Raw genomic sequence first — 21039 nt, forward strand, 5'->3', positions numbered from 1 at the left:
ACAATTTACATGGGACAGAACATGGAACAAAATACTACCAAGATTTAGCATCATTTCAAATATTTGCTTTCTGTCTGTCTTTCTGTCTTGCTTGCTTTCTTTTCCCCTCAGTTATTTTCCTTTAATTAACTCCTACTCCAATTCCTTTGAAAGCATAGAGAAAGAATGTGTTCCAATGCTAGTGCCACTATGAGGATTAGCCAGTGAAGGTATTCTAAGCAGGACTTTTAGAACAACCCAAAGAAAGACAGTCTTCAAACAATCCATTGTTTTACGTTTGGCTCAGGACTTACTAGAACATAACTGTGGAAGTTTTATTTAGTGCTTGGAGGCCTGTGTAATACAGGTCACTTCTGAACGTGTTACTGGTAACAGTTTATTAGACAATGAGTGTAAATTGCAAAGTGGTCTTAATTGCACTGATTTAGAGTCTGTGCTAGTGGAAAAGAAGTCTAACTTCAGCTAAAAGTTGGCATGCCCTGCTCAAAAAGTTGAATACGTGAAATAATGCATTGTGGCTTATTCGCTCACCTGTTTTATTAAGTGGAATCTTCAATTTTATACACGAGCTATTTGTTATGAAATAATAAATAAAGGAGGTACAATTATATTGTGTTTGAATTAAAGTGACAGATATTTTTGTCTCTGTATATCTCACCCCTTGTGGACATAGATTTGCCATGAGCCAGAGTAAGGTGCAGTGCATTGTTGCGGATCCTCAGAAGTATCCCACTGGGGAATTTGACACTCTCAATTTGTGAGCTTCTCTGTGGTGAGAGCACATTGTACCGGATCTATACCTGGCACAGCATACACCATCTAATGCACTAATGCAGCTACACTGCCTGGCATGTTGGAGAGGCAGAACCAAGACCCCAGCCATTCCTTCCTGCTCACCTTATTTTGATGGGGGGAGAAAGAAAAGGGTTACATTTCAGCTCTGCGTGTCTACTTTCCCTCTCCCAGTGAGAGCAGTGTTAGGGGTAGGCAGCAACTGGTACCTCACACCTCCTTTGCTCCAGCACACAGAACGTGCCATGATCTGGCCTTGTATTGTGCTTGGATGTTGCAGCACAGCTAGAATATATAAGAGAATTCACCCATATGAAAGGTTGGCATTCCTAGCCATAACAAGGAGAACTAAAGACTTCGGAGGCTTGTTTCTCCTTTGCCTTGCACTTTGTGTAGTCGTTTACACCTAGGCAAAATGAACATAGATTGATAATTTATTAGACCCACTTTTGCACTTTGCACAGGTGTAAAGTGACACACAAGGTGCAAGAATCTGTAGAATCACCGTGATGTCAATTACAGCAATCTAAATCCAAATCAATCCCATTAACTCCTGTGGAGTTACTCTGGAAGTAGATTGGTGTAACTGAGATTGGAATCTGGCCCAGAAAGACAAGCCTTAAGTCAGAGAGTGCTTTCATTTGCTGGTTTATCAGATCTTTAATGGACTACAATGGAAATAAAATTCACAGTGTAACTCGAATGATGACATTGGTGTGTGAATGCATAACAATTATATTGCAGATCTGTTTCCACTGATAATGTTGGTTCTCTGGACTCGATATTCTGTGAAACTGTAGTCTGTTAAATTTTTCGTTGTCGTCATAGAGGTTTCAAAGAAACTGTTGCGAAGCTTTAGCAGGGTTTTGCCCAGCACTTTCACAACACAAGGATTGCCATCATACATTGTGACATCTCCTGTTATATGATTTCAATACTGCAAATGAGATATTATTGAGTCTTCCCAGCATAAGATGAGTTTTTACTTTGCTATCCCCTTTCTGTATACTATTTAAAATGCTGTACAGACAGCCCTCTGAAACCTGCTAATGCACTTTGTTCTTTGCTGCTTTGCCCTTGTTGGTTATTTGTTTATTGATAGTTGTATGCCATGATCAAGCCATTGGGAAAGAGGAGGAGAGGGATGTGCTTACCCTTTCCCTTTTAACTTAAGCTATGTCCCTCTGCAAAATAGTTGTTAATAATCTGTGACCTTGTTTTGATTCCTTCTCCTTCTCCCCCCCCCCCACTGGCACTCACCTTTTTATAACATGGTGGCATCTTGGGCATACAGTTTTTCTATTAATTATGTCTTAAGATGAAAACAAGTATGTTAAGAACAGAGGGGTAAAAAAAGGTGGTTGTTTTTTTTTTATATCTCTGCACAATTCCCACTGAATTTGAGCCAAAAGTATTGACAGTTTTGTTCAAATCTTCCAGAGTTTTGTTTTGACCCTGCTTATGACCAGCAGGGCTAATTGTATTGGAACTATCCAGGAGACTTTAAGAAAATGCTGTCTTAGTGCATACTTCAAAACACTGACAGATATTTTATCATTAATTAGTATTCATATTATGTCTCAAACAATCTGTTCAAGAATAGAGGAAATGAACTGGTTGAACAGCTCTTCTGTCTATCTAGTAATTAACATGGGTGATGCATGTAAAGCCAGGGGCCTAACAGGGGAAGGAGAAGTGGTGCTGGGGAGATTTCTCTATAGAAGATTACAAATTACCTGCATTGGAGGCTTTGTTATATCCAAAGATTTAATTTAGCAGTGGTGAGAACAAAGGCCTCTTTTCCAAAAATAAACCTGTGCCCCTCTGAATCATATCTTCCTGGATTTGCTTCCTATCTTGTCAGTATGCCTCTTGATAGCTGGCTGGACTCCCTTGTTCAGTGGCACATATTTTAAAATAGAAGAGTCTTTCAAAAAAAAAAAAAAGACAATTTCTTTTTTTTAACCAAAATATTACTTGCATTTCTGTTTTCAAAATTCAGGGTTATATATAGCATTATCAAAACAATATTTTAGACATCTTATACAGTTTTAAAAGATCATTTGATGGGTGTCAGCTAGTCTATTATGCTTCCTCTGTGCCTCCTCCCCCTCTTCAGCTGCTAATCATAGAATTTGTATGCCAAATTGTGTAAGACACTCTTCCAATAGTTACATGTGTGAGTCTTTTGTGAGACACAGACAGTTATGAGGACAGATTTGGAGTTGCATATGGGTCTGTCACATGGTTTGATTGCCATGTCTTCCAGGACACAGATTTCTTTATTACTTAGCCTTAATTCTGAGGAATTTATACAGTTTATACAAAAAGTTCTGCAACATTTCTCATAAAGAATTCTTGCACAATTCATTTTACATAGTGAAGCAGAGCTTTTCCCCAACTCTCTCTACTTACAGCAATATGTTTCCTGTACTGGTTTCAAAGCTGCTTACACCCACTATACATCCAACTTCTGTCCTTAGTTTTTGTGTGGAGTAACATTCACTGCTCAGAAATTGTGTAGACTCCTTAGAGAAATAAAGAAAAAGGGAATGAAGGATCTTGATGTTTACATTAAATTCATAAGTCCTGAAGATGTCTGAACAGTTGGAACCAATGTTTCCTCTGTTAGCTGTGGTTGAGAATGTAGGTCTTGAGAGTCTTACCTGGTAGGTCTTGCCCGATAAGCTTGTGAAAAGCAGCCCAAAGTAGCTATGCTTTAGCCTCAAAATAAGACACATTGATTGGATACCCTGTATGAGCAGTATATCTGGCAAACAATTTGCTCTTGAAGCAAAAAGGCATTCTAGTTAGATTTCTGGAGGGTAAACCCAGCACCCTAGGTTCCAGTAAGATTCTTCTTCAGCAATCATCAGTTTCCTGTTCTTGGTGGTGGCTTATCATTAACTGCACAACTGCCTGTTAGCTGGGTATTATTTTTATTGATACTTAAGTTATGTCAAGGGCACCAAGAGTATTATGGATAGTTGCCTTTGTACTGTTTGTATACATCTAAAGAAATAAAAATAAAATAAAAAAATGTAAGCAGCAGCAAACCAGAGTCGTCATGCATATATGTAACAAAACCCATAACATACAGTAGCCCACAACTCTACTTGTTTAAACTCATGGGAACTTTGTAGATTGTGCAAATGTACTTGGAGAAAGCAGAAGCAGCCAACCATTCAGCATATTTGGGGATTGGCATGTTGTAGAAACAATAGCAAAATGTAACATCAAACAGAGCTCTTAGGTTAATACACTGTAGAGAATGGTTACCTTGATATGATTGCCTTAAAATAATGAAAAGTATTGTTGTCCATAAATTGTAGAAGTAAAATGATCCATTTTTCTGAGTACCTGAGTTGTTGGGCTGTAAACAACTTGTTTTTAACTTGACACAAACCCTTTCAGTGATTGCAGAGAAATATTGTGACATTGTGAAAGGTTAAATTTACATATTTCTAGACTTATTTAATCAGTTCATGGCTGATTCTTGGAAGATTATGTGCATTTGACCATCCATGTATTAACTCTTTGGTTAAAGTTTATTACAGTGTGATACTTTTATAGTGTAACTAAATTTCTGTTGAAAATGACCTTTAGGTTGGCATATTTGCTCCATTTGTGGCAAAGTCAGAAGTGCTTCTTTGATGACAGAGAACAGCAAGTGGTGAAGGAGAATGCTTAGAAAAAGGAAAGAAAAAATCAAACTTGTTTTTTTTTCTTATTCTCTTCTAGATTGGAGAAGTTCTATACTGTGCTGGGCAGATTGCATTAGTACCTTGTACCATGCAGCTTGTAGGTGGTGGCATACAAACTGAGGCTACACTTTCACTAAGACATGTCGAAAAAGTCCTTAAAGCTATGAGCCACAGCATTGAACTCCACCACATCCTTATGGCCAGTTGTTATGTAACTGACAGAAAGTACATTCCTGTCGCTCGCGCTATATGGCAAAAGAAATTAAGCGAACTTAAAAAGGTAAGATCCATTTTCTTCTTTCTAGTTTAAAAAAAAGTCAATTTATAAAAAAAGTTTTTCTAAGTCTTGCAGTAATATCAGAATTTTCTCAGTGCATTTCAGAGGGGTTCAAGTAAAACTGATATAATAAGGTTTGATTGAGCTGTTATGTTCTGGCTCATAAGTGGCTGAGCACAACTGAGAAGGAAAGTTGCTTAATAGAAAGTTATAGTCATCACTAACTTTGTCTTAATTCCCCAAAGCAATAAGTTAAAAAATTCTTTACGAAAGCCAGTCGCTCCTGAAAAAATTTGAACAATATTCAATTTGAAATAGTTCTGCCTGTGTATCTTCTGTAAAGGTATTGAGCAGTTTCTCTGAATTTTTTTCAATTATTCTACTGGTTTTCTTGTTTCAGTGTTTATTATAAGCAATATTTTAATGTGAATGGAATTCATTAGCTTTTGCTGCTTATTAAACCTGAACACATAAGGCCAAATTCTGTCCTGAGCAAGTTTGCATGGCTGTTGGTGACTCATATCCTCCCTGACAATATAATAATTTGCACAATGATTTCTTATGATGCAATAATGATACTTTATATTCCTGCTCCATTTTTTTTTTAATGATCTCAGAGAACTTTACAGGCATTAAATAATGAATGGTCACTACACTTCTGCATAGTACCCATTTTACAGGTAGATAAACTTGAGATAATTAGCACATAATTATCATAAATGACTCAAAGTGTTCTGACTTCTAAGGGGAACAGATAGCTAGAGCAGAAGAAACTGTTTTGAAGCTGAGTTCATGTGTAATACAAATATTCAAGGAATTTTCTGAACTCTGCTCAGTAACCTTCCTTTCCCCTTATTTCTCCCCCCTCCACTTTCAGCGCCTTTGCATCAGTGCAGCCCTCTCTTTGAATGAGGAGGGATGCACAGAATTTTACTCAAAGCCCATCACATTTCTCCTTCATTTATTGGAAGGGAACTCTAATGAATAATGCTTTCCATTTCTCTGAGAATGAGTGTGCTGCCTCTCTAGAGTTCCTGGCCTTCACCTATCCTCTTTTTAGCTCTACCAACCTTGGATCTCAGTTTCTTAATTCAACCTGTATTATTTTTGCATGTTGCACTTCCTGTAGCTTCTTTTTGGGGGGCATAATGTCAGATTTTTTTCATCTGCCCCAGTCCTTTCTGGGGGGCATGTATTGGCAAAAAGGTGAGTCATTACAGCATGATCTGAATAAGGCAGTTTATGGCTTATCTACACTTGGAAATTTACCAAAATAGCTATTCCAGAAAAATTATTCCATAACAGATATTTTGTAAAATTTCTAAGTGTAGACAAGCCCTTAGACTCTGCCTGTTTCCTATGGAGAATGTTCCCTATCTCTTTCTTCTTAGAATTTATACTTGTTAGTCATATTTATGTCAGAGGATTGCAGCTGCCATGGCATTTCCTTAAGGTAACATGGTCCTTAAGATAATATGCTTCTACTCATTTGAGGGTTTTATAGATTAATATCATAACCTCTAAGTGGAACTATTAATGAATGGAAATCCAGTGTAGATTCCAAAACACAAGTTTAATATTCTCTCTTCAGCTGGAATCATTTAGGAGATGGATCATCTCATGATGCACCCGATGCAATAATTTCACAAACATCTTATGCAGGCCCATTCCAGGACCACAACTGTCAGGGAAAGAAGAAACAAGTTTTTTCATATTAGCTGACAGCTGGAGGAAGGTGCTTTTGGTGTGTCTAGCTATTTGTCAAGGGCAGTGATGAGTGCAACATGACCATAGACACCATTTTGTCTATGGGAAGTCTGTGCCCTCATTTGAAGGCAAATTGGTGGTGGTTACCAATTCTTGGAAATGCTTCCCTTTTCCTCCTAGCCTGATTTAAGTCTTTACTGGGTACAATGTGACCCAGCCATTCTTCTTCCACTCTCATATTCTCTCCATGTACTGAAATTGCTGGGAGATAGGGCTGTCTGGGCAAGGTGAAAAATGCATATATATAGAACTGCATGTCGTCAGGATATTGCTGGTATCATAGCCCATGTCAGCTCATGATTGTCTCAAAGAGAGTTTAAATTAGAGCAGTGACCGGTATGAGCCTTGCAGGACTCCACATATGAGAGCTTTGGGAGAGAAGGATTAGCTCCCCAATAGCACTCTGTGGGATTTGTTAGAAAGGCCAATTTAGAGCCATTTCATAAACTCCTGTCAGGTCCCATAAGGAGGTCAATCCCTTATGAGTTGCAGTGGCAGAAACAGAGGAAAGATTAAAAAGCAGCACATTTTTCAGTGTTGTGAATCATCCTGGGAGATTGTCCATCATTGCAACAGTTCTGTGCCTTGACTTGGCCTGAAGATGGATTGGACAGTTCTTAAAAATATCAGTGGAAGTTAAATGTTGCTATAACCAGTTTCCTACCACTTCCTCTATAATCATGCTTGGGAAAGAGAGGTCTGGATGCTATGTTTTTTCTTAGTGTGTTGAGGCCTTTACTGGTGAGGAATGGTTTATGTAAAACTCACACTAAGGCAGGGAAAGAGGTAACTCCCTTCTATCCAGTGGAGGCCTGTTCTTCCCTGAGAAGCTGCTTGGCCTGCTGGCTGGAAACAGAAGAGTCTCACCTTGATTCATCAAGGTTTGTGTGGAAGGGGAAATAATAGATTAGGCATTCTTATGGAAAACTGAGTGTTGTCTCTCTCCTCTGACCAGGGAGGAACAGAGCCAGGAGATTTGAAGGCGTTGGGGGAACTAGAGAGCTGTATTTCTTCCCCTTCTCCTAATCTGTGGAGGCAAGGAAGCCAGGAGACCTCCAGCCTTCCAGGATCTGGCGCTTACTTAAGAAATCCCTTTGAACCAAACTGGAGAAAGCCTTAGTATTACTTTTCTGTGAGCAGACCAGGAACTGTGGCTGCACACTGAAAGGTGTGTGCATTAAAGAGACAGGATTTTCTCTCTCCTTTTATTGTGTTTTCTCTTTCTTTGCTGGTGTCCCAGTACTACAGCCCTGGGCCAGTAGGACATAATGTTCTATTATAGCAAAATAAAACAGCCAGCCAAACAAAAACATTCTCTTATTCGAAAGAGTTTTCTTCATTTCAATCAGTGGCCAAAGATAGGTATGAATGAATAGCAACCTATTGGTTACCTAGTAAGAGCAAACAATGTGTAGACTGGAATTATTCCGTTTCAGTCATTCCATGAAAAACAGACTATGTGTAACTGTGCAAATAAAATTATTCAGTTCAGAGCTTATTTCTTCCAGACCAGACATTATAAACCACAGATTTAATTAAAATTTTAAAGGGCTTTCATACTTCTGTTTGATTGTTGAATGTTCTGAATTTAACAGAGAAATGACAGTCTATTGTGATTACTGAGGTATTTGTATTAAACAAGGGTACTGAGTTGCTGCGGAGAATTCCTTCTTGGGTGCTGGCTGGTGACTCTTGCCCACATGCTCAGGGTTTAGCTGATCGCCATATTTGGGGTCGGGAAGGAATTTTCCTCCAGGGCCGATTGGCAGGTGCCCTGGAGGTTTTTCGCCTTCCCCTGCAGCGTGGGGCACAGGTCGCTTGCTGGTGGTTTCCCTGCAGCTTGAGGTCTTCAAACCATTTTTGAGGATTTCAATAACTCGGTCCTGGGATAGGGGTTGTTATAAAATTGGATGGGTGGGGTTCTGTGGCCTGCCTTGTGCAGGAGGTCAGACTAGATGATCAGATTGGTCCCTTCTGACCTATGAGTCTATGAGTCTATGAGTCTATTGTTCCTAAATAATATACATCATACTTCTCAACTGCCAAGGCTTATTTATGGAACACCAAAAAATTATTAGTAGGGTATCATAAAGATGTGAGATGAATTTCTCCTGCATAAATAATGTTTTTCTAAAACTTCAGTTGAATAATTCTATATATTTGATGTCAATAATATAGAAGAGTACAAAATACGATACATAAATTGGGTAGGACAGACAGGGGCGGCTCTATGTTTTTTGCTGCCCCAAGCACGGTAGTAAGGCGGCCTTCAGCCGCGTTTCTGCAGACGGTCCGCTGGTCACGCAGATTCGGTGGCATTTCTGCGGGTGATCTGCCGGTCCCGGTCCCGAAGATGTCCTGACTGCCACCCTCACAGTGACCAGCACGCCGTCCCCCGCGGCTTGCTGCCTCAGGCACGCGCTTGCTGCGCTGGTGCCTGGAGCCGCCTCGAGGACAGAAGTGAATTGGGTCTAAAGGAAGGGACCATGGAGAAGTGTGTGGATGTGCATCTATATGTGTTTATATACACAGAAACAATATACTTCAAGGAAGATGATAATGTAGAGCATGAACATGAAGTTGATGGGAGCTTAGTCTGAATAAGGGCCACAGGATCAGACCCATAGTTCTGTTAAGTCCCTTTCTTGTCACTGTCCTCAGTGATAGAAATGAGCACTATTTATTAGGCATTGTTACCTACTTTAAAAAAATGAAGATGGTTTCCGACTGTCCAAATTACTTCACTGATACCCACTTTCAAATATGTATCAAAAAACTATTATCATGCAGCGGTAGCATGATATAATGAACATGGAACTAGTCTGAGAGCTAAGAGACCTTTCTTCTGTTCCTGGCTCTTCTATTTTCTGGCTAAGTTACCTTTTAGCAAGCCACATTACTTCTCTGTGCCCTTTGTCTGTATATGTAATCTGTTTAAATTGTAAATTCTTCAGGGCAAGGGCTATCTGTTACTATGTATTTGTGAAGTGGCTGGCATAATGGGACCTGGAACTTCTGGGCACTACTGCAATACAAATAAATAATAATACATTTCAGTTAAAGCAATTTCATTTACCAAATATTAAGGTTTTTTTCCTCATTTCAGATGCCTTTTCAGTTAATGTCTATTGCTGTTTGTCATAAATACCTTTTCTCTCACCGTACTGAGCAGCCACAATTAGAAACATTGCATGGCTTCACCTACCAGAAGCAGTAAGTAAAAGATGTGTTAGTCAAGGCTAGTATATCAGCACCGATCCTCTGATTTCCTTTCTATTTTTCTTTGACCTGGAAAGCTGAAATGACACATTATGCTTTAGTTCTCAGCTCTCATTTTACTTTTGTCTAACTTCTTTCCCTTCCAGCTCTTCTACATTAGAGAGAAAGCAGAGATGAAATTCAGTTATGGGAGAATAATGTAGATTATGGGGGATAGGAAGGGGAGGATGGGGAAGGAATGAGAGGAAGATCAGGAATGAAAAATCCCTCATGGCCATCTTGCAGCTAAATATGTCATTGGCCAGGCAAGAGTGAATCCTACAGGGAATTACGAGGAAAAGTTCATCTCCCTCTCAGGAGTTCTACACTGATATGTGCCTAAGCATATATCCCCCTCTATCTCCCCTAGAGCTCAGTTCTGTCTCACTGCAATGCTGTCTGACTTCTCTGCCTGAAGAACCTACGTGACAGCTCCTCAACTGAAAATTCCCAGACAGGCACTGTTGAGGTCTTGGATTTGAGCCTTAGGCCCGGTCTACGCTTAAAGTTTATATCAACATAGCTACAGCACTCAGGGGTATGAAAAATCCACACCCCTGAACATCATAGGTATGCCAACTTAATCCCTAGCAGAATGCTTCTGTCAGTTGAGCTACTGTTTCTCGAGGCAGTGGTGTTCCTACAATAATGGTAAAACCCCTTTTCTCACTTGTAGACTGCATCTACAGTATGGGGGTTATATGTTTGCCCCTCTTTTTTATAGTTTCAGGTCCCCCACCCTTGGGAAAACATTTCCAGCTGCAAACAAGAAGACAAAGAATCTATGTGAAAGGATATTCCCTGCTGGGTTTTTTTTTCACCTGTTGGAATTTTAAGTTAATTAACCTCTTGTTTTCCTGGTCTCTCTTTGTTGCAACAGAGGGAGAGCCTCCCTGGATATAAAGTGACTTCTAAAGTTTTACCAAGCTTACACTCATAATTTTACAAACAATAATAGTTTGTTGTTAAAGTTAAAAGAAGAACAGAAAGTCACAGTAGCTCAGTAGTTTAAATACTTATCCCATAAGGTTAAACACATATCACCCAGAAAGACCATTCTTTGAGAGGTATGTTCTATAAGAGGTTTGGCATCTGCATTTGCAGTTTGTGAGTTGACTACCTGGTCAATGTACACCTACATCTGCCATTACTAGTTAAGCTAACAGGGAGTTTTGAGAGGGAATTCTCCAGGTGAAGGAAGAACAAATACGGGACCCTTGGGGTAAGGGGCTGTCTGTAGTTTGTGTTTGGGGGTTACTTGCTGTGTGCTGAGCTTGTGTTTGTCTATCTGTTTGTTTGTTTGAAGGACCATGTGCTGTGGCTGGCAGTTGGAAGCTGTGAGCTTCTAAACAAGGTTTGAAATCTAGAAGCCGCTGTTCATTGGCTGAGCCTTAGTTGGGGTGGGGCTATCAGAACGCCGGGGCTTTATAAAGCAGTGAGCAAGTGACCAGGGAGCTTTGCGAACAGGGCCGCTAGCAGGGAGTTGGGAAGGGGATGAGATACACTTGCCATTCTTTAAAACCTTTAAACTAAACTATAATCAAAACTTCTTAATTTAAACAAAAACCCTATCATGAACCTAGGTAGCTGTAGGAGAGAATGCAGGCAGAAGCCCAGCAGCAGGGTGGGGGCTATCCTGTTTATTGTGCTCAGTGTAGCATGTATAATTACCTGCCCTGTGGGCGGGTGGCATATGTGTGCATTCGGTACAAGGAGCTCGTGGCCCTCAGAGACCGCATACGGGCTTTGGAGGCCAGGGTGGCAGAACTGGAGGAGCTAAGGAAGGCAGAGAGGTATGTTGATGAGGCTTTCCAGGACACTGTAGATTTGTCCCACCTCCAGTCAGACAGCCCCTGCGCTGTTAAGAAAGGATGAAAGGCCCAGAGAAGCAGAGCGGTCAATGGGAGCAGAGGGAAACCTTCCCATAGTTGGGATCGTCCTTCCAGATGATGATGGGGGTATTCTCTTGCACTGAGGTTATGCCTCCGGGTGAGGGAACTCCAGTCATTAGGAAAAGGCAGGTGATAGTAATGGGAGATTCGATTATTAGAAACATGGATAGCTGGGTGTGTGATGACCGGGAGAACCGTATGGTGACTTTTCTGCCTGGTGTGAAGGTTGCAGATCTCTCAAGGCATCTAGATAGGCTTATGTGTAGTGCTGGGGAGGAGCCGGGGGTCATGGTACATGTAGGTACCAATGACATAGGGAAGGGTAGGAGAGATGTCCTGGAGGCCAAATTTAAGCTGCTGGGAAAGAGACTGAAATCCGGGACCCTCTATGGTAACATTCTCAGAAATGCTTCCAGTTCCACATGCAGGGCTAGGTAGGCGGGCAGAGCTTCAGAGTCTCAATACGTGGATAAGACGATGGTGTAGAGAGGAGGGGTTTAGATTTATTAGGAACTGGGGAAACTTTTGGGATGGGGGAGCCTATACAGGAAGGGTGGGCTCCACTTAAACCAAAGTGGATCCAGACTGCTGGCACTTAACATTAAAAAGGGTACAGAGTAGTTTTTAAACTAAGAGATGGGGAAAGCCGATTGCTGCACAGGACCATGTGGATCAGACAGAGACTTCTCTTAGAGGAGAGTCTATTCTTAGAGATTCTCTAGGTTTTAGTCACGAGAAGAGGATGGAAGAGGATAAAGTATGGGCTGGATCAGACAAGAAACATTCACATAAAAAAAAAGAATCTGACACATCAGAAAAGGGCAAACAAATAAACAGTGACAAGTTTTTAAAGTGCTTGTACACAAATGCTGGAAGTCTAAATAATAAGATGGGTGAGCTAGAGTACCTTGTGTTAAAGGAGGATATTGATATAATAGACATCACAGAAACCTGGTGGAGTGAGGACAATCAATGGGACACAATCATTCCAGGGTACAAATGATATCAGAAGGACAGAATAGGTCATGCAGGGAGGGGAGGAGAGGTACTATATGTGAAAGAAAATGTAGAATCAAATGAAGTAAAAATCTTAAATGAATCCACATGTTCCATAGAATCTCTTTGGATAGTAATTCCATGCTCAAATAAGAATATAAAAGTAGGGATCATTATCGACCGCCTAACCAGGACAGTGACAGTGATGATGAAATGCAAAGGAAGATTAGAGAGGCTATCAAAATAAAGAACTCAGTAATAGTGGGGGATTTCAATTATATCCATATTGACTGGATACATGTCACCTCAGGATGAAATGCAGAGACGAAATTTCTTGATACTTTAAATGACTTCTTCTTGGAGCAGCTGGTACGGAACCCACCAGGGGAGAGGCGATTCTCAATTTAGTCCTGAGTGGTCCAAGAGGTAACTGTAACAGGACAGCTTGGAAATAGTGACCATAATAACAATTAACATTCCTGTGATGGGAAGAACACTTCAACAGCCCAACCCTGTGGCATTTAATTTCAGGAAGGGGAACTATGCAAAAATGAGGCAGTTACTTAAACAGAAATTAAAAGGTACGGTGACTAGAGTGAAATCCCTGCAAGCTGCATGGACACTTTTCAAAGACACCATAATAGAGGCTCAACTGAAATGTATACCCCAAATTAAAAATCACAGTAAAAGAACTAAAAAAGAGCCACCATGGCTTGGCTTAACCATGTAAAAGAAGGAGTGAGAGATAAAAAGGCATCTTTTAAAAAGTGGAAGTCAGATCCTAGTGAGGTAAATAGAAAGGAGCATAATCACTGCCAAATTAAGTGTAAAAATGTAATAAGAAAAGCCAAAAAGGAGTTTGAAGAACGGCTAGCCAAAATCTCAAAAGATAATAACAAAATGTTTTTTAAGCACATCAGAAGTGGGAAGCCTGCTAAACAACTAGTGGGGCCCCTGGACGATCGAAATACAAAAGGAGCATTTAAAAATGATAGAGTCATTGCGGAGAAACTAACTGAATTCTTTGCTTCAGTCTTCACTGCTGAGGATGTTAGGGAGATTCCCAAGTCTGAGCCATCCTTTGTAGGTGACAAATATGAGGAATTGTCATAGATTGAAGTGTCACTCGAGGAGGTTTTGGAATTAATTGATAAACTTAGCAGTAACAAGTCACCAGGACCAGATGTGAATTTCAAATATGAAATTGCGGAACTATTAACTATGGTTTGTAACCTGTCCTTTAAATCAGCTTCTGTACCCAATGACTGGAAGATAGCTAATGTAACGCCAATATTTAAAAAAAGGCTTTAGAGCTGATTCCAGCAATTATAGACCGGTAAGTCTGACGTCAGTACTGGGCAAATTAGTTGAAACAATAGTAAAGAATAAAATTGTCAGACATTTAGAAATTGCCCATAAATTGTTGGGCAAAAATCAACATGGTTTCTGTAAAGGGAAATCGTGTCTTACTACTCTATTAGAGTTCTCTGAAAGGGGTCAACAAACATGTGGACAAGGGGGATCCAGTGGACATAGTGTACTTAGATTTCCAGAAAACCTTTGACAAGGTCCCTCACCAAAGGCTCTTACGTACATTAAGTTGTCATGGGATAAAAGGGAAGATTCTTCCATGGATTGAGAACCAGTTAAAAGACAGGGAACAAAGGGTAGGAATAAATGGTAAATTCTCAGAATGGAGAGGGGTAACTAGTGATACTCCTCAAGGGTCGGTCCTAGGGCCATCCTATTCAACTTCTTCATAAATGATCTGGAGAAAGGGGTAAACAGTGAGGTGGCAAAGTTTGCAGACGATGCTAAACTGCTCACGATAGTTTAGACCAAAGCAGACTGTGAAGAACTTCAAAAAGATCTCACAAAACCAAGTGACTGGGCAACAAAATGGCAAATGAAATTTAATGTGGATAAATGTAAAGTAATGCACATTGGAAAAAATAATCCCAACTATACATACAATATGATGGGGGCTAATTTAGCTACAATTAATCAAGAAAGAGATCTTGGAGTCATCATGGACAGTTCTCTGAATACATCCATGCAGTGTGCAGCGGCAGTCAAAAAAGGAAACAGGATTTTAAGAATCATTAAAAAAGGGATAGAGAATAAGATGGAGAATAACTTATTGCCCTTATATAAATCCATGATATGCCCACATCTTGAATACTGCATACAGATGTGGTCTCCTCATCTCAAAAGAGATATGCTGGTATTAGAAAAGGTTCAGAGAAGGGCAAGTAAAATGATTAGGGGTTTGGGACGGGTCCCATATGAGGAGAGATTAAAGAAGCTAGGACTTTTCAGCTTGGAAAAGAGGAGACTAAGGGGGTATATGATAGAGGTATATAAAATCATGAATGAGTAGGGTGGAGAAATGAATAAGGAAAAGTTATTTACTTGTTCCCATAATATAAGAACTGAGGGACATCAGATGAAATTAATGGGCATCAGGTTTAAAATGAGTAAAAGGAAGTTCTTCTTCATACAGCACACAATCAGCCTGTGGAACTCCTTGCCTGAGGAGGTTGTGAAGGCTAGGACTGTAACAGAGTTTAAAAGAGAACTAGATACATTCATGGAGGTTAAATCCTTTAATGGTTATTAGCCAGGATGGGTAAGGAATGGTGTTCCTATCCTCTGTTCGTCAGAGGATGGAGATGGATGGCAGGAGAGAGATCACTTGATCATTACCTGTTAGTTCACTCTCTCTGGGACACCTGGCATTGGCCACTGACAGGATACTGGGATGGATGGACCTTTGGTCTGACACAGTATGGCCATTCTTATGTTCCTATGTTCTTATCTGCTGACTTTTTCACTGTAAAATAAGCCCACATCCTTTATCTCACTTCTTATGACTTCAGCCATCTGCAGTTGCTGTTGCTAGATAAAATGGGGAAAGACGAGTATACTACAAAAGAAGACTATGTACTGATTGTTCTATTTGTCATAGCCCTCTTATCTCACTCTAAATCCCTTGGTCTTCTATACAGAAGTACCACTTGGTGCTTTATTTTTCTCCTTTGATCTTATTTTCTATAATTTTGCTCTGTAAGTCTCTGACTTAAAAGGCAATGAGCAGATCAGTACTCATATATACTAGCGTTAAATTATCTTTTTTCTCCTGACTTCTGTTAGATGGAATTATAATGCTATTTGTAATTGCTGTTGGGGATGACTCATAATTGACAAGCATTTAATAGACATTAAATTAAAGCAAGACTAAGAGAATGTGAAAGGGGAAGAAAATCCATAATACCTGGGAAAAGATTCTCACCTCATTCTACTCATGCAATAGTTTAACTTCAACCGAGGAAAACGGGTTAAGAACCAGCTCACTGCTGTTATGAAATATATTGCATAATGGTCTCAGAAAATTTATTTCTCTTGTTTTTTTAAAGTTGTGTCAGTTGCAAAGTAAATTCATAAATTAGGCTTCTGAACTTTGTGTAAAATTTACTGGGTTTTGAAAGACTTCTAATTTCTAAGCTTTTGAATTGTTTTAGGAAGTGGACTACCTATCAATAATATTCTTGTGTAACTTCCAATTCAGCTTTATTTGTTTTTGTCTATTTCAGTAAGTAAAGATCTCTTGTTCCAGTTGATCCAAAGGCAAGATAGCATTAGAAATACTGAATTATGAAAGAGAGGTGATGGTAAAAGATTATTTAAGAATGTTCATGCAGGGTACCATCAATTTCCTGCAATTATATAGCTTCTGTCTGTAATCTTACCAGATTTTATTATTTAAGTAGTGATAGGCCTGGGCAGTACATTTATTAGACTTCTAAGGAAAGCACAGATACTTCATGAATTCCATAGTGGCTCATCACACATTCTTCCCTGTGATTCAGTACTGAGCCAATGCCCCAGGATGGTGTTAGCAGATGACAGTACTGCTGGACGTGTTGTCTTTTAGATGAACCAGAAAGCTAAGATCCTGACCATCTGTGGTTATTGAAGATCAAAAGAGTATTTTTTGTAAGAATAGGGAATCTAACCCCAGTATCTAGGCCAATTTCACTGGTGATTCAGATGGCAACAGGAATTTCCATTTTCTGCTTTAAGCTTTTGTGTATCATAGCTGGGTGCTGCTCAGCAGCCACTGTGTCCAGCACTGAGTCTGGCAACATTTCAATGTTGGTGAGTGATTTCTTACCTATGCAGTGTTGAACACTTTGGGATCCTTCTGTCTGAAATGTGTTACAGACATATAAATGTTTAGTTATCACAAAATGCTTGTAGAAGTATTGAGTGTTGCATGGTGGTAATTGAAAAGCTTCCCTTGCTGCTTTTGACATTGTGAGAATCTGAGTTTCTTCACAAACAAGGTTTCACTGAGAATTTTTTGAAAAGCTAGACAGAGGATGTCAGAGTCAGCACCAGTTCTTATTTCTTCAGAAGGGCAATCCTTTTAAAAGCCCAGTCCCCAGGGAGATACTGCACCAGTAGTGAGGCACAGGAAAAGCTTGTGCGGCAAAAAAGTTTTCGTTCCTCTTACCTGCCCATGCCACCAGCACAGGGACCAATCCGAAAACAGTGGGTCAGCAAGTCATATGGATTGTTATTACATGGTGATTATAGTGGAAGTAAATAGTTGAGAGGTAGGCAAGGGTTAAAGTCAAGATAAAACAAAGGATAATAGCAGAAGCAATTAAAATCGAATATAAGCAAGGATAAGAATATGAGTAGTCAAAGTCGAAAAAATAATTGGAGCTAACAAGCCATGTGAAATCATCACCCCAATCACTTTGTATGTTGTAACCCTTCTCCTCTATTCCCGCGCTTTTCATACATCTTGTACATTCTTCATTCTTTGGGGCAGGGAATGTGTCTTCCTGAATGTCTGTAAAGCAGTTAGCACACTTTACAAGTTACTGTACTATTAATAATTACTAATAATAATCTTGTGTGTTCAGGTGCTAGGGCAGTTTCTGGCTAACCGGGTAGTTAACATTTAGAGCTTTTTTTTTTTTTTTTTTTAAAGTTTATAGCATAACTTTTCTAAAACTTCCTGTAGATTGAACTGACAGTTTTCAGGATAAGTATCATCTTGTGTTTTTCTTTTCTTCGCATCTTTTTAATGACAGTGTCATGTAATATGATGATTTTATGAGTGGTTTTGCTAACTCATTCATCAGAGTAATCAATAGAAAAAATAAGCCATATGGATTGTAGTCCATTTGTATTGGATGGGACAGATGGCATTATTGATAGATGGAAATATTCCAAATATTTATCGTATAATGATATAACAGTGACTCTGGCTGCAAAATTTTATTAATTTAATCTGTTTAAGTACTTTACTCAGTAAGGATTGAATTGTGTGCTTCTTGGAGCATCTGGTACGGGAACCCACAGGGGGAGAGGCAACTCTCAATTCAGTCCTGAGTGGAGCACAGGAGCTGGTCCAAGAGGTAACTATAACAGGACCACTTGGAAATAGTGACCATAATATAACAACATTTAACATCCCTGTGGTGGGAAGAACATCTCAACAGTGCAACACTATGGCATTTAATTTCAAAAAGGGGAACTGTGCAAAAATGAGGGGGTTAGTTAAATAGAAATTAAAAGATACAGTGACTAAAGTGAAATCCCTGCAAGCTGCATGGACACTTTTCAAAGACACCATAATAGAGGCCCAACTGAAATGTATACCCCAAATTAAAAATCACAGTAAAAGAACTAAAAAAGAGCCACCATTGCTTAACAGCCATGTAAAAGAAGCAGTGCAAGATAAAAAGGCATCTTTTAAAAAGTGGAAGTCAAATCCTAGTGAGATAAATAGAAAGGAGCATAAACACTGCCAAATTAAGTGTAAAAATGTAATAAGAAAAGCCGAAAAGGAGTCTGAAGAACGGCTAACCAAAAACTCAGAAGGTAATAACAAAATGTTTAAGTACATCTGTCATAAACAGATAGTTAAGGGTTAATGTCTCTTTTACCTGTAAAGGGTTACAAACAGTGAACCTGGAACACCTGACCAGGGGACCAATCAGGAGACAAGATACTTTAAAATCTGTGTGGAGGGAAGTCTTTGTTTGTGTGTTTTCTTTGTCTGTTGTTCTCTCTGGGTTCTGAGAGGGTAACCAGACGTACCTACAGGCTCTCTAATTTTCTATTCAACTAGTAAGTACCAGTACAAGGTGGTTTAGTCTTTCTGATTGTTTTCTTTATTTGCAAATGTGTATTTTGCTGGAATGATTTTAATGTGTGTTTGTGCTGGGGGGAAGGCTCCTCTCTAGTGTCTATAAGCTGAAAGACCCTGTAACATTTACCATCTAAATTACAGTGACAACTTTTCCTTTTTATTTTAACTTTTAATAAAAGAAAGAAAAAAAGTAAAAGTTGTCACTGTAATTTAGATGGTAAATGTTACAGGGTCTTTCAGCTTATAGACACTAGAAAGGAGCCTTCCTCCCAGCACAAACACACATTAAAATCATTCCAGCAAAATACACATTTGCAAATAAAGAAAACAATCAAAAAGACTAAACCACCTCCCTAGGTAACCTATTCCAGCGCTTCATCACCCTCTTAGTGAAATAGTTTTTCCTAATATCCAACCTAGACCTCCCCCACTGCCACCTGAGACCATTATTCCTTGTTCTGTCATCAGCCACCACTGAGAACAGCCTAGCTCCATCCTCTTTGGAAAATCCTTCAGGTAGTTAAGGCTGCTATCAAATCCCCCCTTCACTCTTCTCTTCTGCAGACTAAATAAGCCCAGTTCCCTCATCCTCTCCTCATAAGTCATGTGCCCCAGCTCCCTAATCATTTTTGTTGCCCTCTGCTGGACTCTCTCCAATTTGTCTACATCCTTTTTGTAGTAGGGGGCCCAAAACTGGACACAGTACTGCAGATGTGGCCTCACCAGTGCCGAATAGAGGGGAATAATCATTTCCCTTGATCTGCTGGCAATGCTCCTACTAATGCAGCCCAATATGCCATTAGCCTTCTTGGCAACAGGGGCACACTGTTAACTCATATCCAGCTTCACGTCCACTGTAATCCTCAGGTCCTTTTCGGCAGTACTGCTGCTAAGCCAGTCGGTCCCCAGCCTGTAGCAGTGCACGGGATTCTTCCGTCCTAAGTGCAGGACTCTGCACTTGTCCTTGTTGAACCTCATCATATTTCTTTTGGCCCAACCCTCCAATTTGTCTAGGTCACTCTGGACCCTATCCCTATCCTATCCCTACCTCTCCCCTTATCTTAGTGTCATCCGCGAACTTGCTGAGGCTGCAGTCCATCCCATCATCCAGATCATTAATGAAGATTTGAACAAAACTGGCACTAGGACCGACCACTGGGACACTCCGCTTGAGAGTGGCTGCCAACTAGACATGAAGGTGTTGATCACAACCCATTGAGCCCAACGATCTAGTCAGCTTTCTATCTACCTTATAGTCCATACATCCAATCCATACTTCATTAACTTGCAGGAATACTGTGCGAGACTCTATCAAAAGCTTTGCTAAAGTCAGTATATATCCATGTCCATTGCTTTCCCCATATCCACAGAGCCAGTTATCTAATCACAGAAGGCAATCAGATTGGTCAGGCATGACTTGCCCTCGGTGAATCCATGTTGATTGTTCCTGATCACCTTCCTCTCCTCCAAGTGCTTCAAAATGGATGCCTTGAGGACCTGCTCCATGATTTTCCCAAGGACTGAGGTGAGGCTGACTGGTCTGTAGTTCCTCGAATTCTGCTTCTTCCATTTTTTAAAGATGGGCACTATATTTGCCTTTTTCCAGTCATCCAGGACCTGCCCCGATTTCCAAGAGTTTTCAAAGATAATGGCCAGTGGCTCTGCAATCACATCAGCCAACTCCCTCAGCACCCTCAGATGCATTAGATCCAGCCCCATGGACTTGTGCATGTCCAGCTTTTCCAAATAATCCTTAATCTGTTCTTTCACCACTGAGGGCTGCTCACCTCCTCCCCAGTGCAGCAGTCTTGGAGCTGACCTTGTCTGTGAAGACCAAGGCAAAAAAAGCACGAATACTTCAGCTTTATGCACATCATCAGTCACTAGGTTGCTTCCCCTATTCAGTAAGGGTCTCACACTTTCCCAACTTCCTTCTTGTTACTAACATACCTGTAGAAATCCTTCTTGTTACCCTTCATGTCCCTTGCTAGCTGCAACTCCAATTGTGCTTTGGCCTTCGTGATTACAGCTCTGCATGCTCGAGCAATATCTGTATGCTCCTCCCTAGTCATCTGTCCAAGTTTCCACTTCTTATAAGCTTCCTTTTTCATAGAATCATAGACTATTAGGGTTGGAAGGGACCTCAGGAGGTCATCTAGTCCAACCCCCTGCTCCAAGCAGGAC

At 40.1% G+C, this 21039-nt stretch overlaps 1 protein-coding gene across 7 annotated transcripts in view; it reads left to right on the plus strand.

Moving 5' to 3' along the window:
- The window catches only part of DPH6 (diphthamine biosynthesis 6), a 370092-nt gene that overhangs the window by 260719 nt on the left and 88334 nt on the right, over positions 1–21039 (plus strand). For all 7 annotated transcript variants that reach the window (XM_050953883.1, XM_050953882.1, XM_050953884.1 and 4 more), the window contains exon 13: positions 4534–4776. In XM_050953883.1, the coding sequence (XP_050809840.1) occupies positions 4534–4776 (243 nt within the window). The remainder of the gene's footprint in view (positions 1–4533; positions 4777–21039) is intronic.

Source organism: Gopherus flavomarginatus, chromosome 5 (genome assembly GCF_025201925.1).
Source record: "Gopherus flavomarginatus isolate rGopFla2 chromosome 5, rGopFla2.mat.asm, whole genome shotgun sequence".
In the NCBI taxonomy this organism is placed as follows: domain Eukaryota; kingdom Metazoa; phylum Chordata; order Testudines; family Testudinidae; genus Gopherus; species Gopherus flavomarginatus.